Raw genomic sequence first — 27,375 nt, forward strand, 5'->3', positions numbered from 1 at the left:
ACGGTTTAGTGGTAAAGACAATGATTTTTGTTTTGGAGATGTTGAGTTTAAAAAGTCTACTGAACACCCAGCTCTAGTGTCTAAAAAGCAGCTGACATTTTAGTTCAGCAGACACTGGGACAGGGCTCCATTTCCTGATCTTTTCCTATTTCTTTTGCTCATACTATCCTTTGAAACTGGAATGTTTTCTCACATCTGCCTATTGAAATATTTGCCTTGCTTCAAGAGTTAACTCAGATGACACTTCTTTCAAGAATCCTTCCTAGATCCTCAACTTACAACAAACATTTATTAAGTACCTGTTTTGTCTTGCCTCTGACTCTTTGCTCACTCTAATTCCTCCTTTTACCTGGTTGTGTTTTTTCTAGTCACTTATATTTCTACAAGGATCTTTCCCTAAATTCATTGTAGTTACTTTTTATACGATTTTGACAACTCATTATTGCCTTGTAAAAATCAGCAGTACCAACTCTTTTGAAGCATGCACCTTTTGTACCATATATCTCAGTTTCCCCAAAAGGCATATCTTTTGTTGAACATGATAAGATGTTCAACATATGCTTGAGTGTTAAAAGAAAAATAAGAAGAAATTATATTAAATATTAAAATGGAAACCATGAATTTATTTTGTATTCTTAAAGAGGGCTTAATTTACTTCTTTAAACTTTTTAGAGCAGTACATATATGTGGCCTACCATTATTATCCAATAAATAGAGGACTGACTGTTCAGTCAATGGGGCTGTGATGATGTGGTTGAGAATGAAAAAGACCTAAGTTCAAATCTTCCCTCTGATGTGTATTGGCTGTGTTACAACAGGCATGTTTTATGAGCCTGTTTTCACATCTATAAAATGAGTATGATAACAATAACCTATCTCACTGGGTTGTAGTGAGACAGATCAAGTCAAAATTAGGATTTTCAACATACTCTACTTTGTTAATTTTCTTAAGACTTTAGGCATTCATGTATATAAGTAGCAACAGAAATAAATTTATAAATATTGAGTGAATTCCCTATATTTTCTGTGATACAGATCAATATTATCAACAAACACATTGTATATCCCCTATATTTAAGGTATTACATACATATATGCACAGATAATATAAAGAATTTTAAAACACTTTACTGGAGCCAACACAATCAAGGAAGGCAGCATTTAATAGAATTAAATGCCTGTTTAGAAAAATCCTCTAAGAATTGGAAGGAGGGGAAGGGGAGAGACGATCATGATCGGCTGGGGCTATTCTATCATTTCAAACTAAAGATTAAGAGTCTATTCTTACCTTTTAATAATAATTTACTTATACAGCCTTTTGATTTATACCCTTAATGCTCTGTGATTTCCTCAAAATGTTTAGACGGTCCCAATCCATGCCATACTTTCTAGACAAGTACTACTGTCATCTTCTTCCACTCCTCATCATATACTATTTTAAAAATAAAAACATCTTCTTATCCTCAAGAGTCATTCTTAACATTCAAAGTCCTCATCCAGAAATGACTTTACAAGTTAACTTATACTAACCCCACCATCATCACCACAGACTCCTCCTTTGCCTTCCTATTTCCAATTCATTCCATCGTTAAGTGAAAAGATCTTCAAACTTTAGTAAAATATCACCTCTCCCACTCCACCTGCCAAAGGCTCCAGAGGCTTCTCCCTGGCGCTTTACATATTTCTGACTGCCTACACCTGTCCCAACCATGCACCAATGCACCTTTACAATGATGTCTTCACTACAAACTCCATTCCCACTTCAGTGACTCATGTGAACTCTCGACAATCTTTTATGAAGCACTTACTATGAGCCGAGCACTGGGTCTACATATCTCCTTTCCTCCCCCCCCCCCCCAAAAAAAAAAAAAGGAAATAGTTCCAGCTCTCACAGTCCAATGTCCCATGCCAGAAATTACCTCAGCCCTCTGCTGGACAATCGGCTCTGGCCAGAGACTAAGTCCACATAGAAAAAGCGCATCAGTGCTATCCCAGATCCGGCCACTCCAGTAATTTCCCACTTCCACGCCCCCAATACTTTGACAGGGTCGTGCCAACGTCAGCCCCTGCAAGGTGGGTTAAGAGGGTGGACGGAGATGGGCGTCGCCAGGACCGAGGTAGGGGGTGAAAGGAGGCCGGGCTGGCCGGACCCTCTAGGCCTGAGCCCGAGGAGCGCCGCCCCCATCCCGGGGAGGCTGGGCCCTAGCGGGGGGTCGAGGCCCAGCGGCTGCCGTGGCCGCCCCGGGGGAGCCCGAGAGGTTAGAAAACAAGAGCCAGCTCTTTTCTCAAGTCCACAAAAGGGAAGGAGCTTGGCTCGCCTGGCCTACCGCCGTTACAAAGGTCCCGCAGGCTCCAGGGTCCCTCTCCGCCCCACGCCCCTCACTCACTCACCGCTTCGGTCTTCACGTCCAGGATCTTCTCCACCTCGAACACATCTTCTTCGTCTTCCTCGCTCTCCCCCACAGTCTCGCCCGCCCGCCCGCCGTCGTCCTTCTCCAGGCCTCCCGCTTCTTCTCCTACTCCTCCTGACGCATCCTCGCTACAGCTATCCGAACCTGAAGCGGCGGCGGCAGCTACACTGACAGCGCCCCCGCCCGCACTAGCCAGAGCCGCCATGATGTAGGAATTTCAAACCGACTGAGGAAAAGTGGCTGCGACACACGCCTCTCCGGGGTGTCTCGCGGGGCAGGGGCCGTCACCAATTGGCTTTGACGGCCGAGCCACGCCATAGAGACAGAGCACCAATGGGAGCGACTCTAACGCCCCGGAGGAGGTAATTCTCCAGAGCCAATCAGCGTGCACGCTGATGGAATGGGGGCGGGCCCGGCCGCGAAACTCGGGAGGGGAAGGCGGAGTCATAAGGACCACATGGGGAAAGCGGGAGGGGTTGATGACCAACTGGGCGGAGGAGAAAGAGAAGAAGTTGGGGCTCATCAGTTGTGGGAAGAAAAAGCCAGCCCTGAAGCTCTTTTAAGGGAAGGCTGAGGGGAAAGAAAGAAGACGGACTTTTTCTACGGGGGTCCCCAGCTGAGAGGGGCTGGGTTGAAGATGGGTCGCTTTGGGGAGAAAGAGGCCGAACTGAGCGGGCGCCCAAGCGTGTAGCCAAGTTTGAAGTAGCTCTGCTTGGGACCCGCGGGACAAGAGGAAGCGCTGCTAACTAAGGGGCGGAGCTGGGGCGCTGTCGTCACAGCTAGGCGGGGCTGGAAGGGGCTTCTCCAGGGCCGTGGGGCGGGGCTAGCCTCGCCGCGAAGGTCCTTAGGTTTTAGGGATGTGGTAGACAGTTTAGGGGTGTGGTCTCCCTAGCTAGAGTTACTGGGCTCGCGTCCCTCCTTCCTGGCCTGCCTGTTGTGCGGACAGTTCTTGCCCACTCCCCCCGGGAGCGGCAGTCCTCTACCTATATCAGCCCTTCTCTGTGGGTCATAGCAGGAAACTTAGAATGTTTCCTCCTCCTTTCTAAGTTCGAGCTCGTCCTTCTCAGGCACGAGAACGTCTGGCCCACTTGGGACTCTCTCAGTCCTCTGGTCCCACACTTTACCCTAAATTCTTGAAGCAGCAAGATGACCCGGGAAGCACGCCCTTTGCCTATTTCAGAGAGCATAGCCAGGGCCAAACGTAGAATCTGGGAACGAGATCAGAAATAGCTTTGGCTGAATCACTGCAGTTTATATTCATTTCTCACAAGTGTAAAAAGAAAGTCATTAAGATAAATCAGTTAAAATGGTGATATTGTCCAGCGGTAGTCAATGGTGGGAGAAAGGTGGTTGGGAAGAGGTGTTTTCGTTGTTGTTGATGACCTTCACTTGACTAGACCTTTTAGGAAAAATGGTAGCAATTAATTGAGAATGGGCAGTGATAAAGGCAGAGATTAGATACCACAAAGATGTGTTTATTTATTGCTCACTTAGGAAGAAGAGATAGTGTGACTTGCCCTCAGTGGACCAGTTCATATAACTAAATGCAGTCAATCAATAAGCTTTAAGTGCCCTTCTATGTGCCTGTCATGAAGGGTTAAACTCTGGGAATACAAAGTAAGCAAAAGTCCTTGCTCTCCAGGAGCTCATAGTCTATAATGGGGAGATAACATGAAAACAACTTACATACAAACAAGATACAGAATAATAGAGGGAAACATTATTATTAAGAGTGTTTTATTTCCTTCCTACCCAGGATGAATATATATGTATCACATAGCAAGGAAAATCATTTATCCAAGTCAATAATAAAACAGAATTCAGAGAAAATAGACATAGAAGAATAGATACACCATACAATACAGAAAATGAATGAGATCTCCCTTTGGGATTGAGATATGAATCTCAACAAAAGAAGTTCTAGATTGCACTGAAGAGAAAATTCCTTGAAGCCTCTAGTTCTACATGTCAGTGTTTTTCCAGAGTCTTTCCCTTTATGGATTGGAGAGAGATCAGAATGGCATTTCTACTCTGTTGTAGATAGAAGCTGAAAGAGCCCAAATCTCTCTTTCTCTAGTTCTAACCATAACTCTGACACAGATACACAGCATTAAATTATCAAACTCTTCAAATTAGCAAGTCCTATACATGGTCATTTGAACCAAGTGGTTAGACAAGAAAGATAGGGATCACTTACCCTCTGACTCCTGAACCACTCTCCTTTCTACTACAAATTGCAATCTAGGGGGTAAGATCAAATGTATATAATCCACAGGTCAAAAACTATTTGCAGAAGTTGCTCCTTATTGGTATAATTTGATTTCTTGATGCTCCAGGCCTGAAGAAGATAGAGCTTTTGACAAGAGCTTGCGAGGAAAAACATAGTTTGATCTTGTGGATTCTAGCTTGCAGAAAGAAGACAACGGGTTTCAGAATCTCTTTAAGTCTCTGAAAAAACAATGTCTTGGGGAAGAAGCTGACATCTTAAGAAACAAACTCTTCAATCATGTCCCTATCCCCTTGCTACTGTAGAGACTTAGGGGAATTTCCTTTGGATAAGATCAGAGACTCTCTTGATTGAGCCAAAATGTCTTGCTCCCAATAAAAGAACTGTACTCCGTGTGTTTTCAGCTGTATCACTTCTTTGGTTTCAATTTGCTATTGGTTTGGATAAATAGGTTGATTTGTCATTGACTCCATATATTTTTTGTAAAACTGGCATTTGGTGGGAAGGGTGCCAAGCTTTGGCAATGTGGCCTGGAGCACTCCTTCCCCAGTGGGATTAGGAGCTAAAGCAGAACATAAAAATTATTACCTCTATTCTTATATAACAGGGCAGATAAAATTCCAACCTGGAATCCTTTCTCTGAGGAAAGCAGAGGGAGTAACCCCTGCTTCTAGTCCTAGCAAGAATCTCAAAATATCTTTCTGAGAAGGGTGGGTAGAAGAGATTTTAGGGATAATTTGTTCATGCCTCCCTGTGAATTACATCTAGACAGTTCCAGATGGATACACAAAACCTACATGGGGAACACATGCCACCTCTTTACAAAACAGAACAAATGCACGAGGCACAGAGAGTCCTAGGACAGAGTCATTCCAACTTGTTAGGACCTGCCAGATCTAGGTACTGCTACCATAACCTCTGAGAACTCCATGTCCTCTGAGACCCTAGAGTAATATTTTAATAGAAGCAGTACAGAATAAATGCTTGAAAACCATCCTTAATTATATGAAAAGAACTGCCAGGAAGGTAATAGCAAAAGTGCACAGCAGAGAACAAAAGAAAATCTACAAGGAAGCAAAGAAAAGATGGATAGTTCCGAATACAATGTTTTCTATTACCATATATGCTTTTGTAAAATGTAAATTTATTGTTACATATTTTGAATCTTTATATTCTGCTGTGCACATGACAATGTTTTTTCTCTTTTTTGCTTTTCTATTTTCTATTTGTTTTTAAAGATTAAAAAATTAAAATTAAAAATATTTAAAAGAATAATAATATGTATAAAATACTTTAAGGTTTCCAAAGCATTTTGTAAGTTATCTCATTTAAGATACTGGTTTCTTGATGCCCTTAAAGACATCAACAAATTCTAAAAAGTAATGAATAGCAGCAACTCTTTTAAAAGTTTGTAGGAGAAAGTGTTTAAAAAATGAACAAAAAGGGTCCAATGCAGTGAAATATTGTTAATTAAGATAAGGGGAGATAATTAAGACAAAATAAAATTACTCAACATAAAACTGGACTTCAAGATACACTAAAATGGATAATGGGCTATATTGGGTTTTGTAGCTCTAGCCACTTTCCTATTTGCCATCATATAGATTCAAGACACCTAAACATAAAAAGTACCAAAGAAAAGTCACTGAGTAAATATTAACTTAATGTTAATTAAATAGATCACTGCATCCATCTCATGCTTTAGCCAAGAAATTATCTCAATAGAATTAAGAGTTAAATCAGATTTGGGAATAGAAGCAACAGAGAATCCCTTGTTCCCATATCAGTTATTGCATTAAACCGCCAAAAGGAAGATTGACTACAGAAATTTAAGTGATGGGATCTTTCCTATAAATAGGGAAAACATTGTGAGGTGCTGACCCATTTCCCCATTTTGTGTTAGATGCAGACAGGAGGGGATTTAAGGCATCCTTTGCTTTATCCCTCTAGGTCATTTGTTAAGAATATCATCTATAATCTCTTTGAAGAAATAAGTTTTGTTTGTGAGTTCTCTCTCCTCTTTGTTCCCTAGCATTAGAATTAATTTGCCATTAAGACAACTCTGAGATACCACTACACACCTGTCAGATTGGCTAGAATGACAGGGAAAGATAATGCGGAATGTTGGAGTGGATGTGGGAAAACAGGGACACTGATACATTGTTGGTGGAATTGTGAATACATCCAACCATTCTGGAGAACGATTTGGAACTATGTTCAAAAAGTTATCAAACTGTGCATACCCTTTGATCCAGCAGTGTTTCTACTGGGCTTATAACCCAAAGAGATACTAAAGAAGGGAAAGGGACCTGTATGTGCCAAAATGTTGTGGCAGGTCTCTTTGTAGTGGCCAGAAACTGGAAACTGAGTGGATACCCATCAATTAGAGAATGGCTGAATAAATTGTGGTATAGGAATATTATGGAATATTATTGTTCTGTAAGAAATGACCAACAGGAAGATTTCAGAAAGGCCTGGAGAGACTTACATAAACTGATGCTGAGTGAAATGAGCAGGGCCAAAAGATCATTATATACTTCAACAACAATACTATACGATGACCAGTTCTGATGGACCTGGCCATCCTTGGCAATGAGATGAATCAAATCAGTTCTGATGGAGCAGTAATAAACTCAACCAGCTACACCCAGCGAAAGAACTCTGGGAGATGACTCAGAACCATTACATTGAATTCCCAATCCCTATATTTTTGCCTGCCTACATTTTGGATTTCCTTCACAGGCTAATTGTACAATATTTCAGAGTCTGATTCTTTTTGTACAGCAAAATAACAGAATATAGAATAAGAAGAGAATAAGAGGGGAAAAATTGGAACAAGAGGTTTGGCAATTGTCGATGCTGTAAAATTACCCATATGTATAACTTGTAAATAAAAAACTATTAAAAAAAAGAATTAATTTGCCAAAGAATTACTCTTTTGGAGAACTATCTACCACCAAAAGAAGGAATCAAAATGATTAGAAGAAAATGATCAACCTACTTTATTTTGAAAATCTTATTGAGAAAAAGAACTAATGAATGGGCACTCTGAAGGAATTCAAAGATAAATGAAATTAGCCAAAATATTATGACAAAATTAAGAACTGAATATATCTAAGAAGTCTCAGGTTAAGCTGTTGATCAGATTCAACAGTTGGAAATGCTCTAAATCATTACTGATTAGAGAAATGCAAATGAAAATAACTCTAAGATGACACCACTTCACACTTCTTAGACTGACTGAGATGTAAGGAAAAGATAATAAATGTTGGAGGGGATGTGGGAAAACTTGAACACTGATGTATTGTTGATGGAATTGTGAACTGATCCAACCATTCTGGAGAGCAATTTGGAACTATGTCCAAAGAGCTATCAAACTGTGCATATCCTTTGATCCAGCAGTGTCTCTTTTGGGGTTGTATCCCAAAGAAATCATATAAAAAAGAGAGAAAGGATTCATATGTGCAAAGCCCTTTTTGTAGTGGCAAAGAACTGGAAAGTTGTCCATCAGTTGTAGAGTGGCTGAACAAGTTATAGTACATGAATGTAATGGAATATTATTGTTCCATAAGAAATGATGAACAAGCTGATTTTAGGAAAAAACTGGACTCTCATGAATTGATGCTAAATGAAGTGAACAGAACCAAGAGAACTTTATAAATAGCAACAATATGACCAACTGTGATGGACTTGGCTTTTTTTTTTTTTTTAAACAATTAAGTGTTTTGAGGCAATTTCAAAGTGATGGGAAAAGCCGTCCACATCCAGAGGAAAAACCAAGGGAACTGAATGTAGATCAAAGCATAATATTTTCACCTTTTTGTTGTTGTTTGCTTGGTTTTTTTCTCATTTTCCCCCTTTTTCTCTGATTTTTCTTGCAAATGACAAATATGGAAATATGGGGGGTTGCATTTAGTATACTTATTTTTTTAATACACATTACTTTATGAATATGTTAGGAGATAAAAATCAGGACAAAAGGGAAAAACCATGGAGAGATTAAAAAAAACACAGAAGAAAGAAGTGAACATAGTAAGTACTGATTTACATTCAGTCTCCTTATTTCTTTTTCTGTATGCAGATGGCATTTTCTGTTCAAAGTCTATTGAGATTGCTTTGGATTACTGAATCACTGAGAAGAATCAAGTCTTTCATAGCTTATCATTGCACATTCTTGCTGTTATTGTGTACAATGTATTCTTGGTTCTGCTTGTTTTGTTCAGCATAAGTTCATGTAACTCTTTCCAGGCCTTTCTAAAATCAGCTTATTCATCTTTTTTTTTTTTATAGAACAATAATATTTCATTATCTTCATATACCACAACTTGTTCTGTCATTCCCCAATTGATGGGCATCTACTCATTTTCCAATTCTTTGTTACTACAAAAAAAGCTGCTACAAACATTTTTGCACATGTGGGTCCTTTTCCCTCTGGAAATATGTTTAGAATAATTATACATGTTTAACCTATATTGAATTGCTTGCTGTCTAGGGGAGGAGGGAAGGAGAAACATTTGTAAAACAAGGTTTTGCAAAAGTGAATGTTAAAAACTATCTTTGCATGTATTTGGAAAAAACAAAAAACTATTTAAATCATTGGATTCCTTGAAATCCGTGACCCCCACAAAAAATAATCCTGAAAATTATATTTTAAGAAATAAGAAATGAAAACTATGCAAATGTACTGTAAGTAAAGATAGAATCCACAACATATTTCATGAAAGACATCCCCAAAGAAAATGTCTTAGTAATGACATAGTCAAAATCCAAAGCTCTCAAGTAAAGATAAAACACTATAAGCATACGGAAACCACAGTCATGTTCACACAAGACCTGAAAGCTTCTACCAAAAAAGAGGAAATATTGAGTGTAATATTCCAAAAAGTAAAAGAGAATAATTTTACCCTGCAAAGCTGAATATAACACTACAAGGGGAAAAGATGGATCTTTAATGGAGCCCAATGATTTAAATAGTTTTTTTATTTTTCTAAATACATGCAAAGATAGTTTTTAATCCTATTTTTATATTGTTTCTCCAATTAGGACTTGAATTCCTACAGAGTAGGCTTTGCTTTTTGTGGTGGTTGTTGTCATTTATCTTTTTTTGTATTTCCTACATTTAGTACAGTTTCTGACACATAGTAGGCACTTGATAGCTCTTGATGAGAGAAATGATTATTTCTCTCTCATATTTCCTTCTAATTATTGAATCAGGAGCAAATATTTTCCTCTTTTCTACTTCCTCATCCAGAAATCAACCAGGATGGGAAATCTCTTTCAAAATCTTAACCAGACTCAAGATTTGAAACAAAATCAATAAAAGAAATTCTAATTTTAGGCTAATGAATGGATCCTGCTCATGCTATTTACTCAGATCTGGGAAAATGTGAATTTTGTCAAACAGGTGATAGGGAAATTGATATCTCTTTAACCAAGACTGTATGATCCAAGCCACATACCCCAGAGACCTTTATTTTAATATAATCTACCTTCCATTAAATTTTCATTCTCATTATCTATTGAATTGTTGACCAATCCAAGTTGATTTTCACCTTTAGATGCATCCTTTTATTGTTTTCTACATGTTTTCAATAAAACTGATTTATCCATAAATTCTGTCTCTTGGGATTTTAAAAATGTCACAATGACTTGACTAGACCATCTAAAATGTACAAAGGAAGATTGAACCCACATATGCATACATATACAATTGGGTATAGAAATGAACTCAAACTCAACAAGGGAAAAAAAATTGAGGATGAACTGGGAGGAAAAGGAAGAAGGAAAACACCAGAAAGGAAAAAGCTGCAAGCAAAACAAACTTCCTGTTCCTGGAAGGAAATTAAAAGGGAAAAAAAAGAAATAACTAGAATCTAAGAGGATACCCATCAATTAGGAAATGGCTGAAAAAATTGTAACATATGAATATTATTGAATATTGTTGTTCTATAGGAAATGACAAAACACGATTTTAAAAAATTCTGAGTAGCACGAACTGATAGTGAAGGCAGACCAATTGATACAAGGACAACTTTATAAAGTAAAATAACTTTGAAAAATTTAGTAACTCTGGTCAATCCAATGATCAACTATGTCCAAACAGCCTATGATGAGGCATGTTACCAATGCATTAATGGACACAAAAAAGTATGTTTAAATTTTTTTTCTTTGTTGTTATTTAGTTCTACCCTGTGAATTTAAAAGTTTTATTAAAACATTAATTTTATTTTTTCATCTGTGTATTGTTTTTTTTTATTGTTGTTGAGAGTTGTGGATTTTTTTCAGCTTCCTCCGTAAAATGGGAGTAATAATACTTGTAGTTCTTACTATGTCATAACTCAATAACTCACTGTCACTGAAAGACAAATTAAATCAAGTGAAAGTACTAAAAAATACTGAAGGCTTAGACTATTTCAAATATAAAGTTTATTATTTTAATTGAATTTGTGTACATAGAACGAAAAGTTTTAATTTTATGGTTCTTATTTCTAAATACAATATATTCAATATTCCTTTCCTAACCAGAAAACAATGATTTCCTTTAGATGAATTTAGTGACAACATGAAATGTTTACTTACAATTAAGCATTTAAGCATTCAAAACAAAGAATTAATCACATCAAAATATCAAAGTAAGTTAAATTTCTATATCACAATTATTTCTTTTTTATTGCCAACAGAAAACATTTGCTTATTATGAAATATCTTGTTTTATCTAATTTTCAAATGCTTGGCTTATATACTTAATATAATCATAACTTAAATCATATTTTAGTCGGTTTCTATTCAATGTAAGTACTTTACAAACCCAAACATGAAAAATCAAATACAATTTGACAAACTTTAGCCTTGATTATAATTAAATACTTTGTGAAGAGGAGATCTGGTACTTATTGGTTGAATTCCCAACAGCTGTTTGGTGGCAGAATCCCAGTCTTTACCCAATTCAAGCCTAGAGCAAAGAGATGGATATTGTGCTTCTGTTCTTCTTACCCATTCCACTGCTTTCTTTACTGAAGCAAAACTCCAGGCCCAGGCACAAGGTCTAAGAAAAAATGGAATTGTTAAACCTCAAAATATGGCTATATAAGAAACCAAGCTTGTGATTTAAGCATTTTATATTAAAAGAAATTTTATCATAAATGAAAAAATTGAGAGTACTATTTTTGCAACTAACAACAACTGAAACAAACAAGTAAATTGTTTTTCCTGTCCTCCAAATCCTTTCATAGTAACAATATACTTATACATTTAATCCTTGTCTCTGGCATAACTCTTATTCTCACATCTGTCTAATTGCTTAGAACAAATTTCCAGGGTCTTTCCATTTCCCCATACCCTGCCATCATTCAAGGTCATATTTAAATAACAACTTTTCTGTTAATTCTTCACAGACTGTTCTAGCCCATATTGACCTTTTCCTTTAATTCATATTGCACTTATAACCAGTATAACAAGCTAGCACTTAATTAAAGATGGTTTATTAGAGAAAAAATAGAGCTCTGTGAAGAATACCAAGGATTTCCTTCAAGAGTAGATTTTGAAAGTTTGCTTTGTTTTGGGCAAGGCTTAGGGCTCATGAGTAATTTAAGAATGTTAAACTTTTCTATTCTTTCTTTTTTTCTATCTATCTATATTGCAATGCTTTATACTTTGCAGCCTACATAAAGTTCTAATTACTACCTCATTATGGTATAGAATTGAGCCCAAGAGTCTTGAAATCTAAACAAAGCTGATTTTACCATATATGGTCCAAGAACAGACAACATCTACTCTAAGGACTAACCTAATTATGGAGAGATTTATCATCTCTTAGAGGATGGCCATATAATGACCACATTCTCTGGCAACCCATGAAATAGAAACATTTAAAAACTTTAATGCATCTTTTATTTCATTGATAAAATATTCCCTCCAAGATTCCTGCTACAACAGAGAACTGATAGCCAAATTAAGTCAGGAGTTATAAGAAAGCACCTAGCTGCCTTTGATGAAATCACGTCACCTAGCTCAGATGAACTCTATCCTTGGGTCTTAAAAGAACTAGCAGATGCAATTGCTGAGCTACTGTTGGAATATTTGAAAAAACACAGAAATCAGGAGAGGTACCACAAAATTAGAAAAGGGAAAATATCTTGATTTTCAAAAAAGGGAAGCCAATAGAGTCTACAAACTCTGGGCCAGCAAGTTTGACATCTATTCCTTAAAAAATTCTAAAATGGATTCTACAAGAAATTGTTGGTGAACATTTAGAAGGAAACTTAACAGTCATACCAGACTGATCTCATTTCCTTTCCTGATGGACTATTGTAGTAGATGAGGGAAGATTCCATGGACATAGTTTATTAGATTTTAACACCACCTTTCTTTCCCCTGACGCAACTGGGGTTAAGTGACTTGCCCAGGGTCACAAAGCCAGGAAGTGTTAAGTGTCTGAGATCAGATTTGAACACAAGTCACCCCTACTCCGGGGCTGGTGCTCTATCCACTGCGCCACCTACCTGCCGCTAGCACCACTTTTGATAAAAAGAATCTCATACTGTTTTTGTAGAGAAGATGGGACTTAACAATAATTCGATCAGAAAGATTAAAAAACTTTTCCCATGGTCTGAGCCCAAGAATAGTTATTAGTGGTTGGTAATGGAATACCCTGCTGTATTTGGCTTATGCTGTTTAACATTTCTATCAAGATGACTCAAAGTTTGGTGGAATAGCTACCACAGTAGATAATAATAACCAGTGTGTAGGGCTAGAGTATTGGACTGAATCTATCTGATGATGAAATTCAAAAGGGATAAACATAAAGTTTTGCTCTTGAGAACAAAAATTATTTCCACAAATATAAATTGTAGAAGGCATAGTTCTACATAGCAAGAATAATAATTACAGAGCATTTCCTTTCCCTGCCCCCACACCTGGATCATTGTTGTTTGTTGTTCAATTATGTCCAATTCTTTGTGACCCCATTTGAGGTTTTCTTGGAAAAGATAGCTTCTATTAAAGATAAGAAAACTTGAGGCAAAATTAAGTGATTTGCTCAGAATCATACAGCTAGTAAGTGTTTAAGGCCATATTTGAATTCAGCAGCTTGAATCAGAAATATTCTGCACTCTATCCACTGAGCCATTTAGCTGCTTCAACCTGGATCATTCTCTCCCACAAATGAACACAGAGTCCAGAGATAGAGAGGTGCCTTATAATATTAAGGGACATGTGATGTGATCAAGACAACTCAGAACTCAGGAGGAACCTGATGCTTTTTCTCTCTCCTAGCCTCATGAAGGTCATTGAACAGTATAGTATGAGTGGGGAAGAAGCTGGATGGGATCCATCTAGGACACAGAACTTCAGCGGGATAGCAATCTCCATGGGGCTTGCTCCTCTAGCAAGCTGCATCTCTGCTGGAAGTCAATGCGCTAAACTCCCTGACTTACAGGTAGCTCTCATTTCTACCACTCAGGTTTGCCTGAGTGCCACTGTCTGAGATCCTCAACTGAAAACTGACTGAAGCCTTTCTGGTTCTGCTACTTTTGGGTCTCAGCTCCTCACTTTGCTTTCATTTCCCACCAGGCAGGAGAGAAGGGAAAGCTTCTCTTATTCTTCTTGTTTCAGAGCTCAGTTTCTTTGGTGAAAGACTTTGCCATACCTAAAGGTAATCTGCACATTATATTCCCCAGACTTCTGGATCTATGCAAATGAATGGCAGGTAATGATTTCCCAGGTTTTTTTGGTCCTGGGTTCATTGCCAATTCCAGGCTTTTCACATACCATCTCTGGTTTCGCCAAAAGTGTAGAATGTTTTATTTGCACTTGAAAAGGGCCCCAATCATTTATTTCACCATCTCTATCTTTGCCATGTAAGACTTTAAATTTAGCTGAAATCTAAAAAATAATGATTTATGTTTTGTAATATTTTGGACATAGCCCTACAGCATAGGACATAGGAATTTACCTCTATATAATTTTAGAAGAATAGCTAATTCTATATTGCTTTAATATTGCTTTTGCAAAGTATTTTACAGACATCATCACATTTGATTCTCATCACAATCCTATGAAAGGTTACATGACTTATGTTCCTAAAGCATACTGAGTATCAGAGATGGAATTTTAACACAGATCTCTGCTTACCATGCTACTTTCAAAGTCAAGTAATAACATAAGACTATAAGAAAAATGTTTCACCTACTTAAGAAGAAAAGCTGACTCCAAGGATCATATAAGTACTCACTTACATAGTATATGCAATAGGGCAAGAGGATGTGCCAATTCCCCATCATTTATTCAAATACATTTCCAAAAGATCTCTACTTGCCAATATTTATTGACCTAATCGTTCTTACTACATCTGCTGCATGTCCTTGAAAGCAATACACTTGATTATTTTAAAAATATTACATAATTCAGATTGGCTTTTCTTCAATCATTTTTTTTTTTAATTGAGCATCTTATTCATTTAGAGAGGTTAAAAAGGATGTGAACTAAAAAAAAAAGGTTACTGGATTTACCAATTAGGAAGTCAATAGTACCTTTTGACAAAGCAATTTCTGCAGAGTGGTGATAACAGAAATCACATTATAAGGAGGTTGAGGAATGAATAGGATGTAAGGAAGTAAATACATCAAATGAAGGCAACTCAAAAAGTTTCAGCATGACAGCAGGAAGGGAGAAAGGAGGATGTTTGGGGGAGGGTGTGCAAGTTTTTTTTTTGTTTTTGTTTTAAAGATTGTGATTAGTACTTACTAAATTCTATGAGGTAGACAGAAGCAGCTTGTGAGTCTTATTTTAATAACATCTTATGACTAGAGGTTGAAAAATAGTAACATTTAGAGGGGCTAGAAGTAGAAAGATGGAGATACAACCATTTGTTGAAAAACCTGTGTAGTGGACAAACTGTAGTATCACAGATTTAGGGATCATCTTGTTCAGAAGTGTCAGGAAAATGAAAGAAAAGGGACAAATGTATCTTGGTCAGCAGTGTATTGCTTCTCCCAGTCATCAATCTGGTGACTAACCATAGTAATATATATCTTTGGGAGGCAAGATTTGAAATCCCTGTCTATCAGATATCTTTATGTGCTTAGAATTGTAGAAAGGCTTCTGAAAGCTTCAAGTAATTAATGTTTAAATATAAAATAGAGTTGCTTCTTGAGAGTAGGGATTGTTTCATTCTTAGTATTTCTGTTTCTAGCATCTAGCAGGGTTCCTGGCTCATAGCAGGCATTTAATAAATGCCTGTTGGTTAATTGATTACTCCATTACTCTAAAGCATACCTGTAATCAGCTGAGTCATCTAGTTTCAACAGTGACTTGACTGTGATCCCTTCTAGCTCCAACTTGATTCGAATGAGCTGTAGCACTAAAAATGTGGCAATCAGCTGTAATACATCTTCTTTTCCTTTGGAACCTAAAAGTATTCACAGTTATTACCAATTGAGAACATTAATGCCACTAAAAATGTGAAGACATAACAGTGGATCATGAGACAATATGCAGAACAATACTCTGAAGAAACAATTTTCTGCAGAATACAGTTAATTTAATGTCTTTAATAACATATGCAAAAGTGATACTATGTTATATTACCACAAAGGCAGCTAAGCTCGGGTTATTTGGCCACATTTAAACATTGATTATAGACCTGCTGATGGGCTTTTTGTTGGTTGTAGACAATCTAGTTAAGTTCAGAGATTCTCAATGTTCAAAAGGTGGCTGCAGTTGATGGTGGGTTTTTTGGCCATAGTAACTCAACAAAACTGAATATTAAGGAGGAATGATTTCAATCTCCTTTTGTATAAGACTACCAAAACAATTAAATCATAGATCATTAAAAGTAAGTTCTAGAAATACCTGAGATCATATACATACGTATGGTGGTGAAGGGGCACTGAGTAATCATTCTTTCTGCTAATGAAGAAAGTTTTATTCAAACACCTAGGCTTGATCTCAAGATTACATGTTCAAAGGTGCTTTTTAAAAAAATTGTAATGTTTTAATTTTTCAACTTTTATTTTAAGCAAGAATGTCATGATATGTGTTAATTACTTTAGCAGTCTACCCACTCAGTTTTTAAAAATTTTTATTAAAGCTTTTTATTTTCAAATCATATACATGGATAATTTTTCAACAATGATCCTTGCAAAACCTTGTGTTCTCTTCCCCCTACCCCTTCCCCTAGATGGCAAGTAATCAAATATATGTTAAACATGTTAAAAATATGTTAAATCCAATATATATATACATATTTATACAATTACCATGCTGCACAAGAAAAGTCAGATCAAAAAGGAAAAAAATAAGAAAGAAAACAAAATGCATCAAAGTGCTTCTTAAATTTTTTGTAGTTTAAAGTTAAGAAATATTCATTTTATATCAAAACAAGATTTACTTATAGTAGAGACTTTACTTATAGTAAAATCTTAAAAAATTGTTTTCTAAAATGCCTACTTTGTTAACAGTTTTTTCACTTTATCTTTCTTGCTTTTTTGTAACATGTTTAATCTAGAAATATGTTACACATGATTTTATTTGTGTAATTAAGATATTGCTTGCCTTTTCAATGGGTGGGGGAGGAGCCAGGAGACAATTCAGAGTTCAAAAAAAACCAAACATTTTTTTTGAGGGAGAACTAGAAATTAAGTGGATGCCCATCAATTGGGGAATGGTTGAATAAGTTATGATATATGAACATAACATTCATATTATGGAATATTATTGTTCTATTACAAACTATCAGCAGGATGATTTCAGAGACTTGGAGAGCTTACATGAACTGATGCTACATGATGTGAATAGAACTAAGAGAATACTGTAGACAGTAACAAGATTATGTGATGATCAACTGTGATGGACATGGCTCTTTTCAACAATGAGGTAATTCAGTCCAATTCCAATAGGCTTGTGATGGAAAGAGCCATCTGCACCCAGAGAGGATTGTGGGAACTGAAATGTGAATCACACCACAGTAGTTTCACCTTTTTTATTGTTGTTAGCTTGCTTTTTCTTTCTCATTTTTTTCATTTTTGATCTGATTTTTCTTATACAGCATGATAAATGTAGAATTATGTATAGAAGGATTGCACATGTTTTAATATATATTGGATTACTTTTCCAATGGAGGAAGATTGGGAGAAGGGAGGGAGAAAAATTTGGAATAAAATGTTTTGCAAGGGTGAATGTTGAAAACTATTTTTGCATCTATTTTGAAAATAAAAAGCTATTAAAATAATAATTTTAACAACTGTAATATTAATAATAAAAAAATAAAATACCTACTTCTCCAAAATAGTATTCAAAGTCGTGATTAGTATCTTTTATAAAACAAACTACTATTAGAGCTACTTTGATCTGATTATGCAAAAAAATTCTAAAAGCATAAAGGCTCTTTCATTTCTTCCAAACTCTATACAGCAATCTTGTTATATAGAAATGGACAGAGCTTTTCTAATGATTATGTTTTTTAATTCCCTAACCAGATGCTTCCATAGGATCAATGAAAAGGAAGAATAAAGAGTTCATAGTTTAAAATGTCAGCTCAGGATGGAAATGATGGAGAGAAGGATTAAGTATTATTTCTCTACTGTTTACTTTAGAGAGAGACTGACTAGCTAGGAGAGTCTAAAATTACTGTTCCTTCTACGATGCAGTTAAATGGCCTCCCTGTAGTTCTACAGATACAACATTCTAATCTTCTGTCTCTGCCTCTGCCCAACCTGTCCCTTGTGCCAAAAAAATGCACCACTTAGTAGAATTTGTAATTTTCTTTAAAGCTCAGACCCTTCCTTATTTCTCCCCTGGTCACTATTAATTACCTTATTTTTATATACTAATATATGTACATATTGCCTCCTTCAATGAAATATGAATTCCATGAAGACAGAGACCATTTCCCCTTTATATTTTCAGTGCTTAGTCCAGTGTACTCAAGCGTCCCTCATTCCTCCAACTGCTAGTGCTATTCCTCCCAAGCCATTTTATATTAATTTGTATTCTGCACATGCCTGCATGTGCATGTTATCTATCCCATTAGAATATGTACTCCTTGAGAGTATGGATTGTTTATTGCCCTTGTACTCTTGGTGCCTAGAACAGAGCCTGCCACACAGTAGCTACTTAATAAATGTAAGTTATTGTTATTTGGTTGCTTCTTTTCCCAAACCAAAAATACAGACACTATGTTTTCTGAAACTCATATTAGTCCAATTGGTCTGACAAAGAGTCTTTTTTCAATTTTGTGAATAGGACAAAATATTTGAAATTGGGAAAGTTCCAGAAAACCCAGGAGGTATAGTCACCAAGTCCATGAGACAGCTAATAGGAATGAGATGATAGGGAGAAGAAAATATGGAACAAATAAAGAGAGAAAATTAGACAGTGGAGAAAAAGACAAGATAGATATTGTGGAATGGCAATGAAGTCTAAGGGAGTAAGGGAATAGCTAATAAATAAAATGAACCAAGCAGGGGCAACAGAGGAAAAGGAGCTTTTCCTGATAATATCTACATTTTCATAATGTTGTTCAATTTTTTACTATAATGACTACAACAATGTAAACATAAAGAGTATTAAGTGAAAGCGGATACTATAATTATATTGGCCAGTCTAGTAAAGTGTTTTGGAAATGTCTCAATATCTACATGAAGGAGGAAATAAAACCAGTAGGAAATATTTCACAGTGTCAGATGCTGTGCTGGATTTTGCTTAATTTTTTTTTTGAGGGGGAAGGGATAGGTTGGAATGGAATGGAGTAGCGCATATACTAGAATGACCTGTGTAAAAACAAAACAAAAAAAATGAGGATACAACTAGCTAAGGATAAAGAGAAATGGCATTGCCAGCTTCTCCTCTGACCCCTATTTCTTATATTAAGTTCTGAGTTAAATTGTGATAAAAAAAAAAGAGTCTAGGGCATTGATATTTGATTTTATTAGTAAGCATTGGGCATAATAACTAATAATAATAGCATTTATATATAATTTTAAGATTTGTAGATCACTTTTTATACATTATTTTGCTCAATCTTCACAACAATCTTGTGATGTGCTAAAAGAAAGAAACTTTTATCAACATGGTTGGTTCTGGGATTCATATAGAATCTCAGTGTTGAAAGTACCATGATGATATTCATCTGGTTCAACACATGCCCAACTAGATATATCTTCAATAACAGTCTAGAGAAATAATCATTGAAACTCCCTTTGAACACCTTCAGTGTCGATAAACTCACTTCCCTTCAAAGGCAATCCATTTCAGTTCTAGAAAGCCCTGATTGTTAGGAAGATTTTTATTTTATATGAAGTCTAAATTTGACTGATTGCAACTTCCATCTTGCTTCACACCAAGTAGAATAGACTTAATCTATCTTCAAATTGCTATCTTTTCTAATACTAGAAGAGAAGTTAGATGGCACAGTTGATAGAGCATTGGGCTTTAAGTCAGGAAGACTCCTCTTCCTGAATTCCGATCTGGCCTCAAGACACTTACTAGCTGTGTGATCCCTGGCAAATGACTTAACTCTCAGTTTCCTCAACTGTAAAATGAGCTGAAAAAGGAAATGGTAAACCACTTCAGTATCTTTGCCAAGAAAATCTCAAATGAGCTCATGAAGAGTTGAACATGGCTAAAAATAACTCAAAAACAACAAATATTTGAAGATAGTTATCACATTCCTCCTAAATGTTCTCTTTGCTGGGGTAAATATCCTGTTTCATTAATTGATAATAGTCACATGGTCTCTGGTCTCAGAATCATTCTAGCTGCCCTCTGCAAAACATACTCCAGACCCAGACTCTGGCCCCAAGAACTGAAAATAGCACTCTATGCTCTAACCATCTTAAGGTATAACAGGACTATCACTTGCTATGTTATCCCATGATCACAATGAGTTCAGGCCCTAATGAAGTCTAGCATAGAGTATTGCAATAGTTTCTTAATTATTCTTTCTGCATCTCACAACTTCCCTCTCTGATTCATGTTCAACATGTCTGTCAAATTAGACTTACTGAAACAATAGGCTAAACTGCCATTTTCCTCTTCAAAAACTTCAGTGGCTTTCTATTCCTGGGATAATATACAACTTCTTTAGGCTGGCATTTTCTTTCTTTATCAATATTTTATTGATACTTCCCCCTTCCTCTCCTCCCATTATTCTTTTTTAGTGTCTTTTTACCCCACCCCGTTCCTTTCTCTGAGTTCTAGTTAGAACTTAGAGTCAAGTAAACTAATCAAAAGCACATTGTCAATTTAACATTTAAAGCACTTTCAATCTAGCCTTAGCCAGTCTTTACAGGTTTATTCCTCTTTATTTCATATTCCAACCAAACTGGCTCACTAGCAGTTCTTAGGATTTATTATTCTGGCTGTCATCTCTGTACCACAGGCTGCCTTCCTGCCAAAAATATTCTCCCTTTTTTTTTGCCTTTGCTTCCTAAGATACTATCTTCTTTTCAAGGTTCAGCCGAAGTGTCATCTTTTAAATGAAGCCTTTCCTGATGTCATTGTTAATGCTTTCTCTTCTCAAATAATCATTTATTTAATTCTCTATGTCCAAGCTATAAGCCCTTCCCAGTAAACTTGAAGACAGAGATCATTTCATTTTTGTATTGCCATGAGCTAACAGCATGCTTTGCATAGAAGAGCTTAATTACCTCTTGACCAATCACAAATAGGCATAAAGTCAGATATCACTGTAGGCTATTACTTCTCAGCATTTCTCCCAAGTAGTAAAATTCAGCCAAAGTCTATATTTAGCCTAGAGACTAGTGGTGGTAATCTGTCTTTATTAGCATTCTTTTGATCACAGGACCATAGATTTGAATTTGGAAGGGACATCAGAGATCATCTAGTTCCATTGCCTCCTTTTATAATTGAGAGAACTGAAGCCTAGAGAGATGAAGGGATTGCTCAAGGTCATCTAAGCAGTAGGAACAGAGAACAACTAAACCCAGATCTTCTTAATTCCAAATCCAGCCCTCTTTTCACTGTGCTGCCTTTCCAGTCCCCAACTGAGGGCTTTAAGTTAAAGAGACAAAATTTAGAAACTGTATCAATATCTTCCACCTAACAATACAACTAGAATATTAACAACATTAATCCTTTAACCAATCTCAAACTATTTTAATATTTAAAGGTTTTAAAGGCAAACACAAAAATGCATTTATTCTGAGTGCAGAACACCAAAAAATTCCTTTATAGTTAATATAAATATAACTTTTCCTTTTGATGAACACTAGAAAGGAACTGAGTTTACCTAGGGATTGAATGCCTTTTTGCACAAGAAAGGTGTTTAAATCATTCACATTCAGTTTTAAAATAAGTCCAAGTTCATGGTTAAGTTTCCAAAAGCCTTCCTGTAAAATTAAGAAGAAAATGAGAATTAGAATTTCATCTCATAATGAAAAAAACTGATGAAATATATATATGTACATATTTAATTCAATCAATATTTTTAAACATTTTTATTCTTACAGTGTTAAAATGGATACAAGTGCAAGAAAACTTACTAATGAAAATATGACCCCAAACTATAATTTTTTGAATACCACTAAAGTTAAAGTTCTCATAGCATTATAAATAAGAAGGTTTTTAAAAATGAATCTGGATTATAAATGTTTTTAGATACATCAACATTTTCAAGTTTAATGTCTAAGTATCCATGTTATATAAATTATTGGAAACTTTTACATGGGGCCCATATAAAACTCTGGGCATTCTGATCTCCATCCAAAGAGAAGGGTTCTTAGTGGTTCAGAGTTAAACAGGCAGAGATACAGGTTAAAGATATTTATGCAGATCTGAACTTTAGAATGTTACTGGTGTGTTCAATCACTTATTATTGGTGTTGCCAAAAATTAATAATTATAGCTAAGGAATTAGATTTTATTACCAGTACAGGAGTTGAATATATAGGATGTTCATCTGCTTAGTCTATGATAGGATGAGTTTGTGATTATTATTGCATTTGGAAATATATCTATATTCTAACAAGATGATGCATGGAAAAATATATATACACATGTACACACATGCATGTGTACATAACATATATTTTATATATACATATTTAAAATTGTTCTCATAATAAAGGCTCTATTTGTCTATGGTTCATACTGAAAATCATATATAAATAAAAAACATACATTTAAAGTTTTTGTCTCTCTCAAAAATAGAAAATATGCCTTATTCCATGGCCTTTTTCACTGATCCAAATTTTGTAAGAGGTTCAGTAGCAAATCATAGAAAGATGTAGAGGAAAGACAAATACCTCATTCTGAAGATTAAAAACCTGAGTCCAAAACACCAAATTCTCTTTAATACTCCTCAACCAATTTTCTCTGGGGATCACATCAGTCTGATGTTTTTGTATCTGAAAGGTAAAGATAAAATCCGTAAAAGAGTTCTTTCATGATAATGATTATATAGATCTTATCCAAGTTTATTTATATTTCCAAAACATGTTGCTTTACCTTAGCAAGTGATGGAGTAACATCTTGTACTATGGAATTCTTCTCTGCAAATGAGAAAGCTGTAGAGACTATTTCTTTTCTAGTATCTCTGGATGGAGAAAACGGAGGCTGACGGAGCCATCGCAGTTGTTCATCATTTTTCATTCCAAAAATATGTCCATGATTTGATTCAATGCCGTACATTTTTTTTCTAAGTGATAAGTTCCCATAATCAACATCCGGAGTGGATTCATACCCCTCCTTAAATACTGAAAGTGACTTCTTCATTATCCCAGGTCTTGGAAACTCAAGTAAATCTAAATGAGGCCTAGGAATAAATCCAGGAGCACCACAAAGAGGAGGAGGAGGAGGAGGAGGACAAGAAATAAAAGAAGAGCAAGAAAGAGAAGCAGAAAGAGGAGTTGGACAGGAAAGAGAAGAAGAAAAAGGAGACAAAGGAGGAAGATCAGAATTAGAATAAGGAGCCCCCCAAGCATTACCTCCTTGTTGGACTAAAGGAGGAGGAAAAGGAGAGTTTGCAGAAAGAAAACTAGGAGTAGAAAGCGTTCTAGCATGTAAGGCAAAGCCTGAACAAGATTGGGAAAAGGAGGAATTAGCCAGAAGACGAGGAGGAAGAGGAGGAGGAGGAGGAGGAGGAGGAGGAGGAATTGGAGAGGAAAGAGTGAAAGAAGTTTCAGAGTCCCAATCCTGTTTTTTATGTTTATTAAATAAAAATGTCATGTCTGAATCTTTCTTAGTTAGATCTAAAGCCCTGGCATGGTCATATTGATCAGAAGTAAGAAGCAGCTTTTGAGATGGAACAGAACAGTTTTCCTCCATAGAAGAATACAATTTTAATTTCTCATCATTTTCTGTGAATAGTCGAATCTCTTTTTCTGGTTTGTAATGGATAATATGTGGTACTGAATGTTTCCTCATAGAAGTAATGTCTGAAAAAGTATCCCTCGAACTTAACTTAAAAATATCTTTAATATTTTTCAGCTTCATTCTTCTGTGATATTTCTGTTGAACCTGTGATATTTCATGAAGGAAAGGGAAAAAGAGAACAAAATACAGAACTTCAGTTTTTCAAGTGGTTGAACAACTATGTCCTCTACCAAGGAAAGAATATTTGAGTAAGGTGATTTCCAAAGTCATCTAAATTAAGACAACAGGCAGCAAAAACATAAGGTACATAAGATATAAATCAATCCTTTTAATATAACTATATGAATAAGACACTAAGGGTTTCCTAAAGATCAGTTAGTCTTTGAATTCTGCCCCTCCCCTGTTTCCTACTTTTCCTTCTAATCTTGTCTGCTTGGTTTTGTTTGTGCAAAACCTTTTAAATTTCATGTAATAGAAATTTTCTATTTTATCTTATATTATCCTTTCTATTACTTGTTTTGTCCTTTATCCATAGATCTAACAAGTAATTTTTTTCCATACTCACTTAATCTGTTTAGAACACTCTTGATGTCTAAATCATGTATCTGTTTTGAATTTATGTTGTTATGGTATATAGTGAGAGATGTAGGTCAATGCTTAGTTTCTGCCAGCCTGTTTTCCAATTTTTCCTGCAGTTGAGTTCATGGCCTAATAGCTTGAATTTTTGAGTTTATAAAGCACTAATGTGCTGTGGTCATATTTCTGTATATTGTATTCTTGATCTATTCCATTGATCAACACGCTATCTCTTACCCAATACCAGATTGCTTTGATGATTACTGATTTGTATTATAGTTTGAGATCTGAGTGTTAGGTTTTTTTGCTCCTTTTTTTTTTTTTTTTTAAACTTTGATTCCTTTAATATTTTTGACCATTTATTAAGTTCCTTAAGATGAATTAAGTTATTCTTTTTTTTTCCTAGCTCTATAAAATAATTCTTTGGTAGTCTGCTATTCCATTGGTATGTAAAATAGTTTAGGGACTATTGTCATTTTTATTATATTGACTCAGTCAATCCCTAAGCAATTAATGTTTTTCCAGTATTTAGATCTGTCTGTATTTGCATGAAAAGTATTCTATAATTATTTTCTTATAGTTGTATAATGTGTTCACATAGTTCCTGTGATGTCTTGGCAAGTAAACGCCTAATTATTTCACTGTCTTTAGATGAAATTTTTCTTTCTATGAATTCCTGTTGGATTCTGTAGGTAATATATAGTTATGGTGATGATTTGTAAAGGTTTATTTTATATCTTATAACTTTGCTAAAGTTCTGAATTGTTTCAACTAGTTTTTTAGTTGATTCTCTAGAGTTCTTTCAGTAAACCATTACAGCTTCTCCAAGAGTGATAGTTTTGTTTCCGCTTTGCCTATGCTTTTTCCTTCAATTTATTTTTTGTTGCCTTATTGCTATAGCTAGAAATTTTAGTATAATATTAATAATGGTGATAATGAACATCCTTGTTTCATACCTGATCTTATAAAATAAGCTTGCTCTTGGTTTTAGATTGATACTGTTTATCATTTTGAGAAAAGCCATTATTTCTTTGCTTTCTAATATATTTAATGGGAATGGGTCTTGTATTTTATCAAAACCTTTTTCAGCTTCTAAGGATAGAAATGTGATATTTTTACTTTTGTTATTAATATTATATTATGATTTTCCTAATATTGAATCAACCCTACATTCCTGGTATAAATCCAAACTAGATAAAAAGTATTGATATTTGTGATATATTACTATAATCTTCTCCATAGTATTTTATTTAAAAATTTTGCTTAAATATTAATTAGGGGAATTAGTTTCATTCTCCATTTTTGCTCCCTGGATTAGGTATCAAAACCAAATTTGCATCATTAAAGGAATACTAGGACCCCTTTACTTATTTTCCCAAATAGTTTATCTAGTATTGGAATGTAGAATTGTATTTGTTCAGTAAACATTTGGTAGAATTCACTTTTAAATCCAGCTGATCCTGGGAACTATTTCTTAGGAAGCTCATTTCTAGCTTGTTCAGTGCCCTTTTCTAAGATAAGAGTTATTTAAGTATTCTATTTCTTCTGGTATTCTGACTATTTTTATACACATTTATCCATTTTATTTAGATTATTTTACTGGCATATAATTAGGCACACTAGCTTTTTATAATGTATCTAATTTCATCTTCATTGGTGGTTATCTTCACCTTTTTCATTTTTGATACTAGTAATTTGGTTTTCTTCTTTCTTTAAAACACATATTTCATTTTTTCATAAAACCAATGCTTAGTTTTATTTATTCAAATTTTTTTACTTTCTATTTTATTAATCTCTCCTCTGTTTTTGTAGGGTTTCTATTTTGGCATTTAATTGTGGATTTTTAATTTGTTCTTTTTCTAGTTTTTTTTAATTGTATGTCCAATTCATTGATCTGCTCTTTTTTTTTTATTGATGCAAGAATTGAGATATATAAAAAAATTGCCTCAGGTTCTGCTTTGGCTGCATCCTTCAAATTTTGATATACTATCCTATTGCTGTCACTTTTAAAAACAAAATCATTGTTTCTATGAATTATTCTTTGACTCACTCATTCTTTAGGATAAGAATATTTGATTGCCAATTAATTTTTAATCTAGTCTTCAAAGGTCTTTTACTGAATGAAATTTTTACTGCATTATGATCTGAGAAAGATGTATTTAATATTTATATTTTCTGCTGTTTTCTGAGGTTTTCAATGCTCTACTACAACTTATTTTTGATTTTTGTGAAGACACCATATCTGCCTGAGAAAAGAAATGTTCCTTTCTATTCCCATTCAATATTCTCCAAAGATCTACCATATCCAATGTTGTTAAAATTCTATTTATCTCCTTACCTTCTTTTTTAAAAATTTATTTTATGGATAGATTTATTCATGTCTAAGAATATAGGTTCCTTAATAATATAGTTTAACATGAATTGAAGTTCCCCAATCATAAACTTTAACTGTCTATTTTCTCTTATAATTCATTTAACTCTTCCTTCAAGAATTTGGACATTATGTAATTTGGTGCATGTTAATTTAGTACTGATATTAATTCATTGTCTATGGTCCTTCTTAGTAAAATGTAGTTACTTATATGATTATCTCTTAATTAGATGTTTGTGCCTTTGCTTTGTCTAAAGTCATAATTGTTATTCCTACCCTCTTCACTTCAATTGAAGCATAATAGATTTTTTATTTTACAGCTCCTTATTTTAATTTTGTGTGTCTTTCTGTTGCAAGTGTGTCTCTTGTAAACAACAAATTGTTGGATTTCAGTTTCTAATCCATTCTGCTGGATATATAGATGACACAGTGGCTAGTGTGCTAGGCCTGGAGTTAGGA

At 35.2% G+C, this 27,375-nt stretch overlaps 2 protein-coding genes and 1 long non-coding RNA gene across 5 annotated transcripts in view; 1 reads left to right on the forward strand and 2 right to left on the reverse strand.

The window, feature by feature from the left end:
- The window catches only part of MPHOSPH8 (M-phase phosphoprotein 8), a 58,210-nt gene extending 55,537 nt beyond the window's left edge, over positions 1-2,673 (reverse strand). For both annotated transcript variants that reach the window (XR_004233159.1, XM_003764435.4), the window contains exon 1: positions 2,392-2,673. Coding sequence is in view for 1 of the 2 variants with exons in the window: in XM_003764435.4 (XP_003764483.2) it covers positions 2,392-2,616 (225 nt within the window). In the remaining variant the exon portion in view is untranslated. The remainder of the gene's footprint in view (positions 1-2,391) is intronic.
- Positions 2,674-2,691: 18 nt separating this feature from the next.
- Positions 2,692-5,035, forward strand: LOC116422482. Its single transcript, XR_004233160.1, has 3 exons — positions 2,692-2,773; positions 3,906-4,028; positions 4,748-5,035. It is a non-coding gene; the product is annotated as an uncharacterized LOC116422482 (long non-coding RNA).
- A 6,056-nt stretch (positions 5,036-11,091) lies between these two features.
- The window catches only part of PARP4 (poly(ADP-ribose) polymerase family member 4), a 117,823-nt gene continuing 101,539 nt past the window's right edge, over positions 11,092-27,375 (reverse strand). For both annotated transcript variants that reach the window (XM_031960838.1, XM_031960837.1), the window contains 5 exons: positions 23,103-24,113; positions 22,901-23,002; positions 21,887-21,986; positions 15,913-16,045; positions 11,092-11,683 (listed from right to left, as the gene is read on the reverse strand). In XM_031960838.1, the coding sequence (XP_031816698.1) occupies positions 11,482-11,683; positions 15,913-16,045; positions 21,887-21,986; positions 22,901-23,002; positions 23,103-24,113 (1,548 nt within the window). In that variant the 3' untranslated portion in view covers positions 11,092-11,481. The remainder of the gene's footprint in view (positions 11,684-15,912; positions 16,046-21,886; positions 21,987-22,900; positions 23,003-23,102; positions 24,114-27,375) is intronic.

Source organism: Sarcophilus harrisii, chromosome 3, assembly GCF_902635505.1.
Source record: "Sarcophilus harrisii chromosome 3, mSarHar1.11, whole genome shotgun sequence".
Taxonomy (NCBI): domain Eukaryota; kingdom Metazoa; phylum Chordata; class Mammalia; order Dasyuromorphia; family Dasyuridae; genus Sarcophilus; species Sarcophilus harrisii.